We start from the raw sequence: 21,096 nt of genomic DNA, 5'->3' as shown, positions 1-21,096 counted from the left end.
TGGTTACGCGTTCCCCATTACTTTCAGCTCTGTTGTTTTACTCACTACAACAGGGAGCTCTCAAAAATTACAAGAGACGGTGAAATTTTCTATATTATGATGATGCGTGAAAACAATTGGATATTTTTATAGATGCGGAAAAATTTGCTAACATGCGTCGAGCTGTCATCCAAAATGAGGGTCACAAAACAAATAAAGATGATTGTATTTTTTGTACCCCAAACTATATTAGGAAATTTATATTCATTTTGGTTGACTTGACAGATGATCGATTTCTTTCGGCGACTTGCGAATGGCCACGAAAATGAAATTACAATGGGTGGATTTTTTACCGCGGGGCGGAAATTCCAGATGACGGTAGGATGAGTGAAGTTATTTGCTATTATATCAAAATTAATGAAGAAAATTTTACGCTTCAGATCTTTGCTGGGTCGATCACTCTATTAATTGTACTGAAACAATTTTGATTTTGATAAAAATATTAATGCCAGGCTATTATTAATATTAAAATGCTAAATTGTACGATGAAATGTTTGTTTAGGTTTGTTTGACTATAGCAATAAAACAACCGGATATTTGCGAGTAATTTTGCCGTTTGCCTGTAAATCCGTAAAACTCAAAATTCTTTGCCCCATTTTATATTATTAAATGTAGAAAAGTATAATGTAATATCCTTTATTACAAAAGTGTTTAAATCATGCACGTCATTTTCTATAAATATATCAGACCAGTATATATTAAATTTGTTTCAGTATTTCCATCTCATTTCTAATGCGTGAACGGCTCTACCACTCAAAGACGCATTTAATCTTACTCATGACAGAGAGACACGTACTTGTCATTTTACGAGCCATATTTTCATTACTTCGAGAATATACTAATACTAGTACTAGTTGTCTGTTGTGTCTGTGGGTTGAAGGATGTCTAACTTGAATGATTATTGCATAGAACTATATCCTCTTTTAGTCGCGTTCAAGATTTTCGGATTTTGCCCATGGAGTCTGCAGTGCCCAAAAAAACACGGCCAGCTTAGTTTTTTCACAACTGGTCTTGCCGAATATTTTTATTGCGTTTTTATAATAATATTTCAGTTCACTGTTGCTGTGGTGGTCGTGGAAGAACAATTCCAAAATTTCAATGCAAGTGAATATTTTCATGTAATAAAATTCAGAAAAATTTTAACATTGCTTTAGATTCCTAGTACTGGCTATTTGGAACACATTGTGTTGACTGCAACGATTTATCTTGTTAGATTAATCCCAATCATAATTAGTTTCTTGATGCTAATTCAATGCCAAAACATAATATCTTTTCTGAATCAGTGGAACTATTTACAAGTACTATATGAGACATGTTTTATTTATTTTTTATTAACATTAAAATTTTTTTAGGATGAACTTCAAAAAAATAATATTTGCAGTTTAAAGCTGGATCTTAAATCCCAGACAAAAAGCATTCTCGCTGCAATCTGCATATTCTCAACATTCTACAGTTTACTTGTGAAATTGATGACGGCTCCTAAAATTGAATTTAGTATAATGAATTTAGGAGACTTTTGTATGAGACAAATTGCAATGCAAAATGAATTTTTTATGCTCTTGTGGTGGAGGACCACGTCAAACTGCCTGCAGAAAGCTTCGGATCTTATTTTCTCAGAATTTAGGGTAAAAAATGGGATTATAATGCAAATTTAAATTTAAAAAAATTAAACTTAAAACCAGCATTCCACATTTGGTTTTTTTTCTTTGAGATAACATATGACGAGATGACTCAAAAAACCATCAAGGAAATGTTGATTTTTAGCTTAAAACACATTGAATAAACCCCTGGGTCAAATCATTCTTCAATAAATTAATAAAAATTAATGCAGATTTTATCGGAATACAATGAAGTTGGAAATATGAAATTATTGGAAAAATTGGAGAAAGTTCTTCTAAGACACCGAATGACATGGTTCCTGATTTCAAGGAGCTCGCTCAGTGTGGGAAACATTTTACCTTTGCCAATGGGCTGTCTCATGATTTACACGTTGATGCGATCTCTCATCGTTGCCCATTTCTTCAGATTGAATAGCAATTCGTCATACTTCCCACTGGCCGCGACGTTTATGTCCTTAAGTATATTTTGCGTAAGAGTTATAACTCAAAGCTCTCACAATTTGCAAAGAAAAGTAAGATCTCCATAAAAATATTATATACATGTATGTTTCATTAATGATATATTGTGCACACAAAGTTAAAAATAAACTATCTCAATGCACTGTCTCTGATTGATGAGATGCCAATTGGAAGCAGTGTCAAATTTGAGGTATTACTGAAAAAAAAATTGTTCTTGATGTGGTCTATTAATTAGTTCAGTTGACAGAATTTATGAGACGCATGATTGATTTTCATGACGAGGAAATTTTAATGAATGGTTACTTTACAACTGGAAAAAAATTCGAGGTCCTAGTAAGTAATTAAATCGTAATTACATTTTTGCTAATCAAATTTAAAAAAAAGGTCATCACTGCAACAATTCAACTTTGCATAGTATTAAGGCAGTTTTAATATAATGCATGTATTATTTTTACTATAATAGAAAATTTTTGTGAGGTGCAATGTAAATGCATTATTTGTAATTAATTTGTAATAAAAAGTTAACTCTGTATGCACAGTTGCACACGCAGTTGCGCGGCAACAATTTAACTTTCCATAAATATAATAAGAAAGATTAAAAACATTAAATTTTGTTTTTGAATAAAAACAATTTTTCTGCAACGAGGAAAAGCCCGATCGCTTCATTTCCATGATCATCTCCTCGAGTGTCAACTTCTTCAAACAAACAGTAAATGCTTTTGATATTACCCGCATAAAATAGGTACTTTATTTAATTAAATATATGGACAATTTTGGATTGGGAAATATTGTTCAGTTCAGATATAATTTCAGGAAATGTTGATTGAATATTGATTTTGTGCTGTGGCTCTCTCTCTCTATCTATCTCTCTAGGTCAATATACATATTAACAGTATATTCATTTGTAATTCGTCACTGCCACTAGAGGGACGATGGTTCAATTAAATGAATATGCGAGAGAATTGTACCCACTTTTAATCGCGTTTAAGATTTTTGGATTTTGCCCATGGAGGCTGCAGGGACTTACAGATTGCAAATTCAGCGTCTTCTCAATTGGTGCCGTTGAATACGTTTATTGCCTTTTGATATTCATCCTACAGTTTTCTCTTGCACTGCCGGTCACAGCTGCACAAATTAAATTCTATCGGGTATGCATTTAATGAAATGAAGAATTGTATTATTTCCATGTAGCTCCCAAATACAGGCGTATTGGCTTCTGTCGTATTGACTGTTACGATTTTTTTGATTCGCCAAGTTCCAATCAATTTAAGTTTGCTAATGTTAATACACAGCAAGAAATTCGTCATCTTTCTAAATCACTTTAATAATTTGCAGGTAAGTGAAAATTATAAATTATTGTAACGTAAAATTATCTTTTGTGCAGCAGCAACTTCAAAATATCAATATTTGCAACCAATCGCTGGATTTAAAATGTCAAACTAAAGGCATGCTTGCTGCAATATGTTTCATCTCAACGCTCTACAGTGTTTTTGTAAAAGTGATGACAGCTTCTAAAGTAACCTTCAATCTGATCGATGCTGTGGATTATCTGACTCGATACATTGCGATGCAGAATGAACTATTCACGCTTTTATGGTGGAGGACGACATCAGTTTGCTTGCAAAGGATTTCAAATTTCGTCTTGTCCGAACTGGAGGTAGAATTTATAAATTCTTCTTAACTTGCAATTAAAACGTTTTAAAGAATTTAGCTGATTACAATGAAGCGGGAGACAAGATTTTAATGGCTAAATTGGAAATGGTTCTTCTGAAACACCGGATGACGTGGTTCCAAATTTCAAAGAGTTCTGCTTACGTCGGAAGCATTTTACCTTTGCCAATGGGCTGTATCATGCTTTACTCATTTATGAGATGCCTCATCGTCGGCTATTTTTTCAAATACGCATATAGTTTTTCAAATATACAACTAGCTGCGACTTACATTGTTTTGAGTACATTTTGCCTTACTGTAATTACTACCAGCTCCCATAACTTGCAAACAAATGTAAGTTCATGTTAACAATTTTTATTATATATATAAATTTTCTTTTTGCATTTCATATTACATTTCAGATAAAAGCAAATTATCTTAATGCCTTAACCTTACTTGGAAAAGTGCGAATTCGAAGCTCTATTAAAATTGAAGTATGAACATTTAAATATATCAATCATTAGCCGTTTCCTATAACACATTTTAATTAATTAAAATTTAGTTAACGGAATTTTGGACTCGTATGAGTAGTTTTCATGAGGAGGAAATTCTTATGAATGGTTTCTTTACAACTGGAAAAAAATTTGGACTTTTGGTAAGCATAACATATTATATAATATTTTTTACAATTCTTAATAATCAAAAAATTTTGCAAGGTTATCGTTGTGACAGTTCAGCTATGCATAGTCTTGAGGGAGTTTTAAATACGTATTATTTTCAGCGGAAATTTGAAAACAAAATTGATCAAGTGGCAACTAGGCCAAATGATTGCGCTCTTAAATTATTGCTATTGTTGTTTATTTGTCGAATTATTACATCACACATTGTTTCAGTAAAGTAAATTAAAAATTGCATAACAATGTCAGTTTTTCTTCTTCTTGCATTTTTGAGATATATCTAATTGTCGAAATGAAGAATAAAATATATATGGATTTTGTTGCATAGGCGAGCCCCAACACCATACTAATTTCATGAGAAATACGTTGAACGAATAATCAATATCCACAACTCCGACCTTTCCTTGAATATGACACTATGTTTGTTTCCTAGTATCACAATATTTTTGGAGCCAGTCAATATAAGTATTATAAGTAATGGATCGATTATGCTAAAAGAAAAGCATACTCATTATGATGGCAAAGCTAAACGTGTACGCTCGGGAAATTTTTCCAATGCTAAGAATTTTCAAAATTTTCGGCTTTTTTCCATGCAAAATGAAAATTTTCATAACCACCGAGGAAAACGTATTATTTAATATTGGCACGTGTGAAGTGGTATACAGTGTAATTGTCATAATGCTGCAAATGCTTCTCCTCTGCGTAGTGCTTGGGAAAATCTACAATGGCAATATGGTAATAGTAACATACATTAATCTTTTTTTTTAAATAAACAAAAATATTATTAAGAACCAACGTTACAATTCCCTGTCAAACTTTGTCGCAACTGAATACACAAACACAAGACAAATTTTGCCTTTTATGATTGCGATCTTTAACCTCATTCAGAGCAAAAATCTGATGCGTCTTTTAAATGATTGGAGCTACATTCAGGTAATGTAACATTCTGAAATTTTCATAAAAAAATAATTCAGCACAATCTAAACAGGCTTCATTCAACAAATTGGACTCGGAATCAGACCACAGGCCTAAACTGAATATTCAATTACAAACAAAGAAGATCCTAGCTGCAAATTACTTATTTTTTATGGCAATATGTTTATTCGTTGGCAATATAAAATCACCTACACCAATGGAACGGGTTTTAGAATTTGGAATTAACATGATAAGTGCACAAAATCAAATAGTTATTTCGCATTGGTGGTACCTTTCTTGTTACGCACTTCAAGTACTATCCAACCGCATTTTAAGCAGTTACAAGGTACTGATCAATATTACAATTGCATTTTTAATTTTCATGTATAATAACCCAGATATTAATTTGATACTTAATCTTTTTTTTATAACAAAGAAAGGAGTTGAAAGCAAATCAGACGTGCAAGTGCTTGAGTACAGAAAGATTTGGCTCTCCACCTCTAAAATGACGAAAAATTTTGGAAACGTATTTTCAATATCACTCAGCTGCCTGTTGATTTATACCTTCATGCGATTCATTTTTGTTGCCTACTTGATTGCTGTTACGACGGATAACGTTTTGCGCAACTGCTTTTCCGTGTCCATGAGTTTATTAACAATATTTCTTGTTACTGCAAGCTCTCACAACTTACAGGCCACAGTATGAAAATCTACTGTACTTAAAATTTAAGTTTAAATTTGAAATGATTTTTTCTTAGATGAAACAAAATCTTTTGAAAGCAATTTCAGTAACAAGTCAATTGCGGATCACTGATAAAACGAAAATGATGGTACAATTAAGGTTCCCTTTGTGAATTTATAAAGAACTACAATATTTTATCAAAACAGATGACTGAATTCATGCACAGGACGTCAAAACTACACGATGCAGAAATTTCTTTGTCGGGCTATATTACAACAGGCAAAACCTTCCAGCTTAATGCAAGTTTGTTTTATTTACTAAAAGGACCATTTAAAATATCGCAACCTTTCACAGGTTTTTTACTCTACAATGACTATGCTGATCTGTATGATTCAATTAAAAAATTAGATTAAATAATGAGACTTGGCGGAGAACATTAGTATTTTTCTTGTAAAAACCTAATATTTTTTGCACCGCAATGCACAAGATCAATAAAAATACACTTTGGTTCAGGGCACTCAATGTAATATAGTTGATTGAGAAGACGAATATTTGCATAATATTATTTAGTTCGGGCATAATTTTTATTGCATTGGCGGTAGACATGAAGTCAATTTCTGTTTCTACCTTGCGAATGTTCACCCAGCAGGATAAGCATGGCGCTTGTCAATGAATACTTCATAGAACTTTACCCTCTACTTGTGGTTTTCAAACTCTTTGGTTTTTTGCCATGGAGGCAGAAAATTCGAAAAGGAAAAGAGTTTGTTACTTTCTTCACTGGAAAAGCCGAAATATGTTATTGCTTATTATTATTCATTTTCGAGCTACATCTTTCCTTTATTGTGGTTAAAATGGAACTGCAATTAACCGGGGTAAAATTTTCATTGTTCTCAACAATATTTCTAACTAATTTTTTTAACCCTTTTTGAAGATTGCAGTTGGCGATTTAGCTGATATTCTGTTAGGCTCATCATTAATATTTGCTCGTCTAACTCCAATTGTGTACTGTTTTATCATGACTATACAGAGCAATAAATTTGTGTCATTTCAAAATCAGTGGAACTCGTTACAAGTAACAATCAAATTAGTGAGAAGAAAGCATAATTTATTTCAAAATTGATTTCTATTCTAGTATTCTGTCCAAAAGATCAGTTTTCAACGAGGCAAGAAGTTGAACTTGAGATCTAATCAACTAAAATATGAATTAGCAGCAGCCTTTATCGTATCAGCACTCTACACTTATATCCTTCAAAAGAATCGAAGTGCATTGATCATCAAAGACAGCTATGCAAATTTGGCAGCAGATATTATCATAAGACAAATTTGCTTTCAAAACGAATTCTTTTTGGTACTTTGGTGGATGAGAACATTAGTCTGTTTGCAAAAAACTTCAGACTACGTTCTAGCAGAACTGATGGTGGGTGAGATGAAAACATTTATTTTTTACATGCACTCTAAAGGATTTATTTTAGCATCTAATTCAGTACAGCAAATCTGGAGTGCACGGAATTGAAAGTGGAACACTGGAAAATATCATACTAAAGCATAGAAAAGTGTGGTTCCTAATTTCTGAAATGGCTGTTAACGCAGGCAACGTTTTGCCTCTACCAATTGGATTTGTTTTGCTCTATTCATTCATTCGCTGTTTACTTGTAACCTACTTCACAATCTTAGACAATTTCAGTAAACTAGAAATGACTATACCCCTATTGTTCTTGAGTGCTTTTGGGCTTTCCGTAATTACTGGTAGCTCATATAATTTGCAGACATCTGTAAATGATTAACGATATTATTTTTTGTATCATCAAGAGTCTCTATATTTGTAGATCAAACGCAATCATCTCACAGCGATCGGTGCAACGGAGAACATGCGAACAAGAAGCAGCGTCAAATTCATGGTCTGAATAAGGGTTAAAAATACTAAAACGTACATTTGACCTGAAATTTCTTGTTTGGTGTTCAAAGCTTAGAGATTATTTATGGCGCATGAGCAATTTTCATGATGATGAAATATCTTTGAATGGATATATTACCACCGGGAAAAAGTTTCAAGGAACAGTAAGATCAGATAAATAATAACTTTGACTATGCCAAACACTAATAAGTTTTATTATAACTTTACAGGTTATTCTTGCCACAATTCAGTTATGCATAGTTTTAATACAGACGTTATGAACGAATAATAAAGAATATAATTTAACAACTAGAGATCGAGTTTCTGTTACTAAATTAAAAAAATAATCAGAAATCATTATAGCTCTTGTAGAAAAACTTTCAACTAAAATAGATTTTTAACGAAAGATAGATATTTAAAAAGTTGAAATGACATGATTTTCAGAAAATTTAAATAATTAATTGACTTTACTACGACACCATCATTAAAATTAGCTTATCATTTTTGTAAAAATTGAGAATATCATAAAAATATCAACATCGTGGCAAGAATATTAATTTCAAAATGTTTCTTCGTCGATAACTTGCGAAGCCTATATAGGTTGATACATCAATAATAAATTGAGCACCATAACAAGAATGTCATTATAGAGTATCCATCAAAGAATTTTTATTACCAAATAGCCTTTAAACTACTTCCTAATCGGACAGTGAAAAAGATAACTGATGTGATATCACAAAAATGGCGCGTTTGAACGCCTATGCACGTGGGATTTTCCCCTTGTTGCAAATTTGCAAGATTTTTGGTTTTTTTCCTTTAAGGAAGAAAATTACTTCACCGAAGGAAAAGCTGATTATATTTGAAATTGGAATTTATGAAGTAGCGTACAGCATTTTCATTATATTAGTGCAAATAGTTCTCCTCTGTTGGATACTTGCAAAAATCTACAAAGAGCATGGGGTAATATATATATTTTGTATAATGATTCCAGTTTAACTCGTGCATAATTTAAAAACAATTTAAACACAATTTGCAACTAATTTGATTTTCTGTGCGTACAGGACCAACCTTTTGATTCTTTAGCCACTTACGTTTCAAATCAATTTTCGAGTTCAAGAAGAATTCTGCCTTTCATGATTGTAATCTTCAACCTCTTGCAGTGCAAAAATCTGATCAGAGTTTTGAATGATTGGAGCGGCATTGAGGTAAAATTATATTTACGCCATTAATTTAATGAATTTCGTGTGAAATGTCAACAAACAAATTTAAATACATTTGACGCAGGCTTTGTACAAAAAACTTCAATTTGGACGTCCGAAAAAGGAACTGAAGTTAAACTTTCATATAAAGAAGCTTCTAACTATAAACTATTTGGTATTTTCTGCACTAAACACGCAAATTGGAAATTTGAAATCGCCATCAATAATGGATCGTCTATTAGAGTATGGAACAAATATGATAAGTGTGCAAAACCAAATGCTTGCAATTATATGGTGGAGCCTGACTTGCAATGGATTGAGATTGTTTTCAAATTCCATTTTGTCCAGTTATAAGGTAATGAAGAAAACAAAATAAATAATCTGAGTTTGTAAAATTCTTATTACAAGGATTTAAGAAACAGTCGGAGAGGTAAAAAATTAGAGGAGCAAGTACTGCGATACAGAAAATTGTGGCTCTTGATCTCCAAATTGGCATTAAATTTGGGAAACGCATTTTCTTTATCAATCGGATGTTTGATGATTTATACCTTCATGCGATTTCTTTTTATCGCCTTCATCATTGCAACCACCATGGAAAATTTAACGAGGCGCTTCTATTCTGTTTTCATGAGTTTTTTTACAATCATACTTGTCACTAAAAGTTCACATGATTTACAAAGTACGGTATGTATAATAAATAATTATTGAAATTATACTTAATTTTCACTCAAAAAGCAAAATTTTTCTCAGATGAAACTTAACTTGGTCGAGGCAATTTCCATTACAGGCCAGTTGCCAATCATGAGCGGAACTAAACTGATAGTATTAAAAATTGTATTAGTGCGGGAAATCAATCTGATTCATGAAATTAAACAGATGACAGATTTCCTGCACAGGACCTCAAAATTCCACGATTTGGAAATTTCTTTGTCAGGATATATAACAACCGGTAAAACGTTCCAGCTAAATGTAAGATTTATTTTCCAAATTTAAATGCTATTAATTTTCATGGAACATTTTTCAGGTTTTTTTCTCTTCTATGACACTTCTAATTTGCATGATTCAATTAAAAAATTAGTGTAATGTTCTCATAATATTTCATAACTCTATAAAAAAAGATATCTGATTAAATTGACATGAAATCAATTTATTTTTCTTGGTATTCTTGCAAAAGTAAAATTGATATTTTTTATGGCAAATTTAAAGAAAGCTGAATAATAAGAAAAGCTGTCTCTTACACACAAATAATAAATAATGCACTTTTTTTTGACACACTTTAATTTTTTTTTTTAAATTCAATAAAATTATTATAATATTTTACGATGTACAATTTTGTATTTGTCGTCAGATTTTAAGCTATGAATTTTCCTGATGTAGTAGATGTTCATTGTGTTATCTTATTTTACAAAGTCAATAAAATTCAATTAAATAATCGTTGCAATTGACATAAATGAGTTTTATAGATCAATATTATCTACAGCTTTCCAGACTTGGTCAATAAACTTTAAACATCACAACGTTGATAACATCTTTTGCTAATATCAATGATTAATTATTAATATTATTATTTAATTTTTAGAAGACCAATTACTTGATTGGGAAAGAATGCCGCATACTCCGTAACATAGAAAGAACATGGTTACATTCAACGCTTACGCTCGTGAAATTTTTCCCTTATTCCGAATATTTAAAATTTTCGGTTTACTTCCAATGAAGAACGTTAATTCCCCTACCAAGCTGATAAGATTTGAAATCGGGATTTTTGAAACGATTTACAGCCTTTTTATTATTTTGGTACAGATGTTTCTCCTTTGCTGGATACTTGGAAAAATCTACGCCGAACAAAGCGTGCGTATTAATACGTTTTTTTCATTTCTCTGCCTACTTAAACTTATGTATGTGCCTATATATCAGACTATAATAGACAATTCGTTGATAAAATTCGTCACCACTCAATTTTCGCACACAAGAAGAGTTCTTCCTTTTATGATCGCATTATTCAACTTAATTCAAAGCAAAAATATGGTATTTCTTTTAAATAGTTGGAACACTATTCAGGTAATTTTAAGTAAAAAGAAAAAAAAATGTTGAGTTAAAATTAAACCTCAACAGGTTTTATACAATGAAATTAATCCTGGAAGCCACCGAAATGTTAAAATGGGGTTCAAATTTCATACCAAGAAGTTAATTGCATTGCAATACGCAGTTTTTTCCGTTTTAAACACAATCATCAGGAATTTGAAATCGCCAACAAATATAGAGCGGTTTCTTGAGTACGGAACAAATTTGATCGGCGTGCAAAATCAAATGCTCTTAGTGTTGTGGTGGTACCTAACTTGCAAGGGGATGCGAATTTTTACAAATAACATATTATTTAGTTACAAGGTATTGACAATTTAATAAACTTTTATATAATAATTTGCATTTGATATTTCAGGGTTCGGCAAAGCAGCTTGCGAAAAACCCAGACGCAAAAGTACTCAAATTCAGAAAACTTTGGCTCTTAACTTCAAAAATGACAATCAATTTGGGAAACGTTTGTTCATTATCAATGAGCTGCTTGATGGTTTACACCTTCATCCGATTTCTATTCATTGCATACGTGATCGCTGTGACAATGAATAATTTTATTCGGCACTTCTACTCAATATTTTTGAGTTTATTAACTATTTTTCTAATTTCTACAAGTTCACATAATTTACAAACGACGGTAACCGTTACATTTGATTCTAAAGAATACAAACATAAAACACTCAAAATTACTTATAGATGAAACAGAATTTTGTGGACGCAATTTCCGTTACCAAAATTATGCCTGTTAGGGATGAGACAAAAATAATGGTAACTACAAAAATTACCAACAATAATATTCACGCAAATTTTTCTTCAAATAGATGACAGACTTTCTGCGCAGGGCATCTAAATTCCACGACCAAGAAATTTCTCTCTCAGGGTACATAACGACAGGCAAAACGTTCCAGCTAAATGTGATATCTTTTATTATAATGTTTATCAAAAGCTCAAGATATATTTTAAAGGTTATTTACACTACCATGACTCTTCTCATCTGCATGATTCAATTAAAGAACTAGCAAAAGGAATTTTCAAAGTTTAAAAATAACAGGTTTGATGACCTCATCACTCAATTATAGCTCTGCTAAAATTTTATGTGCGTCGTAAAAAATTTCATCTCTTTTTTAGGTGCCTCCTTAAATGACAACTAATGCGAAATAAAATGAATTTCGTGAGGCATATCAACAAGACAATCTGCGCAATAGACTAGCTTGATTGGATCGTCATTTTTGGAGTCTCAACCTTGACTTGGAGTTAAGCCCGAGGTCTCCAAACCCCCCTTGATGTGAAGCTTTTTGATAACTGCAGATCGCGTGAAGCGATGACCTTTTGAGAAAGGAAAAAACCCTTTGACACAACTGACACTAGCCAAAATAATTTTCGCTGTGGGGATCACAACAAAAGTTGCCCTTTTTACTATCAAGTTATCAACAAAAAAACCAAACGTTATTTATGATTCAATATGTGGTATATTTATCAGCCAGACTAAGATATTAATGGTTAGTCATAAATTCGATTTGTGTAATGAAGAAGCAACATAATTGTGAAAGAAAAAAAATATGAAAAAAAATTGCACAATGGACAATTTTTTTTTACAAATTAATATTTAATCAATAGATGAGTGTTCCTTACAAATTGAAATATTAATTTTGTTTTTATTAAAAGGGCAATTTTGATTAATAAGGTAGTTTTACTCTTACTTTTTTACTTTAATTGTGTTATGCCTAATGTGTTGTTTCTCTTGCTTTGTATTCATTTTTAGAGCAATTCAATAAAGTTGGGATTCAGTTTCTACTCTGGTCAGATTTTGCAGCGGGTCAATCTAGTTCAAAATTCAAAAGGATGGCACAGTTAAAAAGGTGTGTCCTGTCTTGCAGATTTATGTTTAATTATTTTTCTTTTACTAACTCAAATTTTGCACACGTTAATATTGAATTCGACTCATTTGTTCCCTTTTAACTCTGCTGGGCGAGTTCAATTTGATTGCATGGGAATCAATTACAATTAAAGTGACACTATGGCGTAATTGCTCGATCTGGTGCTCTTCGTACGATTTGCGTCCAGCCGTCGGAGTGCAACCAGAGTTAATCGGCAATTTGTATGCGCATAACGTATGCGGCGACGGGGGTCGGTTGAAAGGACAGACACATGAACTGCAATTGAGCACCACTGCTGCGCGTCAAGTGGTCCTTTCCTCTGGGCGGCGACAAATCTGACCCGTGCAGCTTATTAAGAGCGGATCGCTCGCAATAAAAAACTAGCGCGCGTCAGGGACTACTCAGAGATACACCAAGGGCGACTGAATTGCGGCTTGTAGAGAGCATAAGACTGACGCGCACACGCTTTTATTGTTCTTGATTAATTACTTATGAACATATTACGCCAAGAAATTGGCACGATACGCATACAACTGTCTTGAATTCTTTATGAATATCATTACTGACGTAAGAACGACATGTTACTTTTTATGCTCTCCTAAATAAATTATTCAAAAGAAATTATATTGAACGGTTTTTATTGATAAAAGAGTATAGTATTATTTTCTCACTGACTTACTAAAATAAAATAGGTTCGACTAAAAAAAACCATTACACTATAGTTTTTAGATTTTAAAAAAATTATTTGATGTGACAAATCTTGAAGGTGTTCATTTTAGGAGAAAAGAATTTTTCATGATCAAGGATCAACTTCGGGTTGGATTAAATTATATCCCGAATTTTTTTAATAGCATTATAAGTATCCCCAAAACTCTCCAAAAGTAATGAAATAGATGTTTATAGGCTGAAAACTTGGATAGTAAAATAATTAATAATACTGAGAATTAAATAGGGTGATGAATGAATTTTATAAATTTAATCACACCTACAATTTTAATATTTTTATTTCAGCCCCATTTTAAACACGTTGGAAATGATTAGAACTAGATAAGAACGAGTTGTTCATTTTTGTAAAAATTTTGTCGACAAATTTTCATTGAGCATGACGCTATTCATCTCTGATATTATTACGTCATTGTATCTTCTCTCTCATCGGTGGAAGCGTACGACGTGGAACAACTAATGGCTTGTGAAGCGTAAATATGAATGAGCTGAGCGACGTTATTTCATATTGACCAGCCAGCGCAAAGTGGTGCACGTAATGGTGGTACTAAACTTGCCGACGAACAAACTAATAAAAGAGGCATTGACATTGTTTACTTTGCAGAAACAGAGAGAGGCGCAAGACGCAGGCGACTTTATACAGAAGTTACGCAATCAGCCAATCAGCTATCCATGTACAACAATAATAAGAAATTAAATGATATAATAATTCATACCTATCATTATATTGGCTTATACCTGGAGGGAAAAATTGTGAATTTATTTTTCTTAACATTAGCATAGAGACATAAATCAAATATCATGCAAATGATTTTTTTTACACATTACAAAAAAAAATGATTTGTTGTGAACTGTCTTTAAAAAATTCACATTTTGGATAATTAAAAATTAAATAAAAATGCAAAAAATAAAAAGAGAAAATCTATAATAAGGACAATAGTCAATTTTAAATTAAAGTATTTTCAAGTTCAGAGTTTTGAGTTAAAATAATTTGCTGACCTGCCGAAAAATGTTTAAAGAAAATCAATTATTTTTATGTATATTCCGTGTCAAAAATAAAATCTTTTCAAGTTCAGGCCTGGAAGTTAAAACAAAGTATTGTAAAAGGCCATTTCACGATAATTTTTTATTGGAATTGATAAAACTAATTTTCATTGCCAAAAAAAAAACATTACTAAATATTTCTAATAAAAAGTTGTTTTCAATCTGAAATCGGCAATCTAAGCTCGATTTTATTGCTTTCTATTTCTCTCTCAGAAGACGATCTGAATAAAAAATGGGATAAAAATAAATAACCGCAATAAAAACAATAGAGCTCATTGCCAACAAGCTGTCAGGCTCACGAGTACCACAGACCGCCGAGCATTAATTATTCTGATCCGCAAGTGACCGCCAATTTTGCAACGCACACTTAAATAAGCGCAATGAAAAGCAACTTTGCCCTAATTTTCAGTCAAATTTTAGCACGGGGTGGCGAAAGGAAGGTGCTGAATCTTAATTCCAAGTGAAGTAACAGGGGATTCAAGAAGAATGCGGCGGCGGCGCCGCCTCGACAAAAGAGAGTGGATGGATATTCGCGCGCGCGTTTCTATGGCAGCGCGGCTAAACAAAAACAAGTTGAGTTAAATTCGCTGCGACAATGGCAAGCCAAGAGGAAGAATCATTTCAAAACTTCTTCACAGAAAGCCTCACACTGGGCTTGGTGAAACTATTGGGTAATTTGTCTTAATTAAAAAAGTATAAAGCTTATTATACTACTTTTTTAATCTTGGGAAATCTAACTCGTCTGTAAAGTGATAATATATTTTTAGCTCGCTTCATAACTGGGCCGGTATCATTAAGAGCTAATGGAAATTAATGCCTCTGTTTACAGAGGAGACTCCTGGCGTGCAGGGGGTCGAAATGACGCGCTACAACCCCTGCGACAGAATGGTGCTCACGTCTTGGGAGCAGAGATACAGCTGCTCATTGCCAAATGACCTCAAAAATTTCTATTTTGCCTCGGATGGATTCAAACTTATTTGGAATTATGAATATGCAGGTTTGTAATTGGTTAAACTTAACTATAAAACTCAGAGATAAAAGAAATTTAATCTCTTTCAATTTTCAAATAAAAAGAGATGAAGGAATGTTAATATTATTTAATTTTTGATTTTCATTTATATTATTTCTATGTAAGCCGTGTTTAGATTTACAATTAGATTAAATTATTGATGAATTAAACACACACTGAAAGAACCACTCATTCAATTCACATTAAGGTTTTATGTTTGTTGAGTTCATAATAAACCGATATATACATGTTGCATTTTTTTTTTTTAATCAAAATTTTTATTACTATTTTTTCTCAACTTGTACAGATATCTTGACCACAACAAGAATTTTTCTGCTTTAGTTTGGTATAAATAAAAGTATAAAATATATTATACTTATTATATTATTAAAAATAAATAATAATAATAATAAATAGTGCAATAAATTTATAAAATAATATAAAAATAAAGCGTCCTTTCTTATGAATATAAACTATATATGTTTTGTTAGTTCATTTATATATATAAAAATTTTACCAAATTCTTGTAAATAAACGATTTGTGTTACAAAACTTATATTCGATGATTTTGAGAGTTTAAAGAATTCAATTAGAAGGGACCACGTGAAATTGAGGCTAAATTTAAAAAAACTGGTTTGATTTTAAAATTAAAAAAAAGAGTTTATCATTCAAGGTGAAGTTCTTCCCATTGGCAACATGAAAATAAACAAAGTGTCCGAATTGCGTCGGGTTGGCGGCTTCAAGCCGCAAGAGGACGCGGACGTCCTGACGCCGTTGGACATCGAAATGTGCCAGCAACAGAAATTGAATTCGCGCCATCCCGTGCCAAACATCGGCTCGAAGTGCAAACTGTTCGAGTTGGACGGATGTCAAGGCCTGGGAAAAGTGTGCCTCGTGTACCAACAGCCGCCCCCGCGAAAGGACCTCATGCCGGGCGACCCGGCGCTCACCGAACAGCCCACGATCTGGCTTTTGGACAGGTCGGAAATTTATTATAGAGTCAACAACCTTCTAAAATCAAAATAACACAAACTGATGATGCTATTAGAATTATCCAGAAACGATTTCAACAGTTTGTCGATAAATTATTTAGGACAAAAATTATGAGAGATTATGGCTTTCAGTTTTCCCAACTCATCCATTAAAACGTGAAAATTATAATTATAATTTATTTTAGTTAATATGCCAAATATTAATCTTAGATCACGTTTAATTTATGAAAATGGTATCGATAAAAAAAAATATAATATAGAAAATTTATTAGACACCGTAGTGTACTAAACATCAAACATAATTATTCTGATAAGAAAATAACTTTAATCATTTTATATTACTTAAGAATTTATAACTTAATTAAAATAATTTTAAGATAAAATGATGAGCTTGTGATGTTATCAATTATATTATATAATTAATTCTCTGATATTTTATATGTTGTTTCATATATTCCCATTGTATATCCATTTTTTTATTTGTGTAGGTGCTTTGATTGGCACTTCATAGCAGATGATTTCACGACGTACTTCAGAATGATGTTGGTGCACAAAGGGTTGCCGCAGTGGCAGTTCAAATTCACACCGATCGGACTGACGCCGTGGGCAGAGGTAACAAAATAATCGTCCCCTTTTCCGATGTTGGATCATTCTCTCACTTAATTTTGTTTGCTTGCAGCAATTCTTTGCTCTCCTGGCACCCCACCTGCTGCAAAGTGGCACCCAGGACTTGCCAAATAATTGGGACGCCACGTGCAATTTGCTCGACCCAGCTATTTTCAAAATCAAGAGCAAACAACCGAAAACCGAGCTCAAACAACAGGGTGTGGCCAACTGACAGCAAAACTAATGTACTTGAACGGTGGGCCAAGAATTATATATAAATTTAATCTCACTTGAATCAGTCAAAACTTAAGAGAATTTGAATAAAATTTCAGGCTTTAATTTAAAAACTGGTTTCAATTTGTACGTGGTAAAAATTACTGTACATTTATTTAAAAGCCAATTTAATGGTTGTCATTTTTCAAAACGTTGTTAATTGTGTTCGAGTTAAAAGCATGTCAAAAAAAGCAAGAGCAGTTTTATGGCCCATATCAAAGTGCCTCAAGGGACATTAAAATGTCCAGAATATACACGCACGCCTTTTGCAAATAAAAAGAGATGAAGTTTCTTCGACGTAGCAACAAAAGAATCAAGCACGATTTTTCCAAGATTTGTCTAATGAATATAATATGCTTCACCAAAAGGTGAGTTTATATTATTGTTAAATTACACATAATATTTCTTTGCCCTCTCTTATAATTAAAAATTAGCACCTCTTTCCACATAGCGTCTGCCGATAAAAATTATTCAATGACTTGACGATATCATTTTTGTTTGATCTGTCATCGTTTCACACATTGTAAGATGTTGATAAAAGAAAGACATAATAAAAAAAAACCAGGTCAGATTTGATCAGATTTTTTTCCTGTTCAGTTTGATAATTAATTTGTCTCGATTTGTCGGGCCCCAAAATTATTGCTGTTTATAAATGAAGAAAAAAATAGGAAAAGATACAAATTTACCAAAATTTGCTCGACTTATTTCTGGATCAACAAGTTATGGCTCTTAATCGCGTGTGTCAACAGATGCTTAGGGAATGGCACGTTGAACAGCATGTTTGATAAGAAAGTGCACGGCACCCAAGGGTCGCAAGGTCAACGCCACTGTCCCAATCTTGTTCCGAAGTAGCACACAAACGAAAGAGATTCAATCTCTTTTCTATTCACAAATCGCTGCTCTTTTTGTCGCTAAGCCCTGCATAAAAAATAAGAAGAGAGTTGTGAAATTTGACCGCGCAGAGTGGGCTGTTTTCGTTGATGGTGAAATATGGTGAGGAGCAGAAGAGATCGAGGTCCTGCTGAACAAACATTTCATCCGTCAAAATGCGCATAAATCTCAATGCAAATGTTTTCGATCAATATTTGCGAATAGAAATGTTAAAGAGCGCATAATTTTTTATTTACTTTGGTTTTTTTTAGAAGCTGTATTTTTAAGTTACATAATTTTAACCTTTTTACATCCAGAATCCAGAAAAATTTTTTCAGGCTTTTTGTTTAATCTCATCAATTTTGATTTTCATCTTAAGATGAGTCTATGGAATAATGTGAATATATTTCTTTAAAATTTCATTTTTATAGTAGGAAATAATTAAATTGTACGTTCAGCATTTTATTGATCATCATATTTTTGTTATTTTATATTTTGCAAAACCTGTACATTATTGAATAGCGTACTTTGATCGCAAGCATGACTATTTGTTGCCAAGAAACAATGCTCTGCTCTGCCGCTCTCTGAATTTTCAACTAAATAGGCTAATGACGTGCGAGAGCTCATTCTTTGTCGACAATCAGCACTCGCTCGCATTATCCATACAATAACGCCTTTGATGCTCCCATTTGAATCAAAATTAATTGTTATATGTTGTTGTGCCCCCCCCCCTCCATTATGGTGCTTTATTAATGAAAATGTAATACTTAATAACAAAAGTTATTTGTCTTTTCCTACTTGAAGAATACGCAACAGCAAAAATGCAGTGATTAAATATTTTAAATGGCAAGTTTTTGTTATTGTATAAATTTTTCATGTTCATTAAAAATTGAATATTTAAAAAAATACTCTTTTGTTCATTCTGTATTTGAGTTTTATATTTAGTACAGATTTTAACTTAAAAATGCAAGTACAATTAATTGAAAAAAAGGAATTTTTATACATAATAATAAGTATTATGCAAGCATATGATTCAAATTTTAGTTCAAAATAAATATTTGTATTATAAAATAATCTTCACTAAATAAAAATTCTTATCAACACCAGCAAAGATCCGAATTCGATAATCAATATTAATAATAATGTGGAATTTTATTGTTGTGTGTTTGTTGCTTTACAATTCATATTATTATAAAAAAGTTAAAATAAAAGCAATGTAAAATTTGCATCCCCCAGTTTCAATTCTGAACTGTTAAAATTTAAATATATTCCTCACTATTTTTCGTCAAGAGGACAGCAGGTGCGATACATTACTGGACCTGTGATTATCATCATCATCAATAAACAAAACGCGACACTGATACATGTAATTTAAATAATCCACGACGCGTTCTTGTCAAATATTTGCTCACGCAGCGAAATCGCGAAATGAATGAGCACCGGGTGGCATTTTTTACGCATAAAGAGCAACGCTTGTTTTGCTATCCGGTCGCTCCAATCGTCATGTTAAAGCGACAGCCGCTGTTAAAAAATAAATTCTCAGAAAATCCTTCCAGAAATTTCGTCTTGTCCGCAGATTTACAGAAAAAAACCAGATCAACAAGAAATGTTATTAGTTGAGAGATTTTTATGATTTTAATGGCGCCAAATTTACAGAGAGCAATAAATTATTTGTATTGCACCGATCTGAAATGTTCCTTGTTTTGATAACTTTAAAATGGCATAATCTAGTTTTTCAAACACGCAATAAAATTGTTCAATAACCAGGCAGTTATTTTGCTTCCACGTAACCTTAATTTTGTATTAAATGCAAAATGCAAATCATTTCTTTGTTGAGTTGGCGCAAATTGATCAAGATTGATTTGCTGCCTTTTGCGCAATTTGCTTTAATAACATTACATTTATTTACTGTAACATAGAGGATATGAAAATAAAACGGAAGTGTTATCAAAACCGCTCAAAACACCAACTCCATTCAGTTTTTATCAAGCCCATGCGAACAAAAAACTGATAAAAATGTAAAAGTGGTGATCAATACCGAGACCGTTCTGGATTCTTTTCGGTTTTGAAATCTGATCAGATAAAATCATTTATTAAATTTATCCTTTAAAAAAATTTAGCTGCAATAATATAACTAGAATTTATTGCCATAAACGTTATGTACTTACTTTAGGGTATTTTGTTGTTGATGTGGTTGCCGGTTCGTAAGAGCGCTTGCCTGGTTGAAAAAGAAGTGTGGACCGCAGTAGAGCCGGTGTCTGTTTGAAATAAACGAGGCGGCAGCAAAGGCGAACTGCGCTGAGATTGTGGAACCCCACCGCTCGCCCGACCTATCGCAAGTGCCATTTGCCCTCTCCCTTGCGAACGAGCCTCCAAGATACAAATTTCAATCGCCACACAGAACCACAGCAGTAGCTGTAATGCGCGCCATCAACCATCCAGTCTAGTTTACTACAGCTTGCCTCAATGATGCAGAATGACTTTATATGCATGGA

General features: G+C 32.5%; 2 protein-coding genes across 4 annotated transcripts in view; one reads left to right on the top strand and one right to left on the bottom strand.

Moving 5' to 3' along the window:
- LOC132205243 (proton-coupled amino acid transporter-like protein CG1139) overlaps positions 1 to 20,983 on the bottom strand; it is a 35,903-nt gene extending 14,920 nt beyond the window's left edge. Inside the window, exon 1 of the mRNA XM_059634195.1 lies at positions 20,770 to 20,983. The gene's annotated coding sequence lies outside the window, so the exon portion shown is untranslated. The remainder of the gene's footprint in view (positions 1 to 20,769) is intronic.
- Positions 15,369 to 18,689, top strand: LOC132195449 (tubulin polyglutamylase complex subunit 2). Of its 3 annotated transcripts, none has more exons than XM_059617463.1 (5): positions 15,369 to 15,522; positions 15,681 to 15,848; positions 16,540 to 16,840; positions 17,341 to 17,464; positions 17,532 to 18,689. In XM_059617463.1, exons 1-5 carry the CDS (start codon positions 15,447 to 15,449, stop codon positions 17,688 to 17,690), a joined length of 828 nt encoding a protein of 275 aa, XP_059473446.1. In that variant the 5' UTR covers positions 15,369 to 15,446; the 3' UTR covers positions 17,691 to 18,689. The 3 variants fall into 3 exon arrangements, with proteins under 3 accessions (XP_059473446.1, XP_059473438.1, XP_059473455.1); XM_059617455.1 differs by having other exon boundaries at positions 15,370 to 15,522; positions 16,534 to 16,840; XM_059617472.1 differs by having other exon boundaries at positions 15,475 to 15,544; positions 16,534 to 16,840.
- Positions 20,984 to 21,096: the final 113 nt, after the last annotated feature.

The sequence above is a fragment of the Neocloeon triangulifer genome, unplaced genomic scaffold, assembly GCF_031216515.1.
Source record: "Neocloeon triangulifer isolate White Clay Creek 2 clone unplaced genomic scaffold, ASM3121651v1 ptg000001l, whole genome shotgun sequence".
Taxonomy (NCBI): domain Eukaryota; kingdom Metazoa; phylum Arthropoda; class Insecta; order Ephemeroptera; family Baetidae; genus Neocloeon; species Neocloeon triangulifer.
Note: the sequence above shows the minus strand (reverse complement) of the source record. Positions and strands in the feature narration are given on the sequence as shown.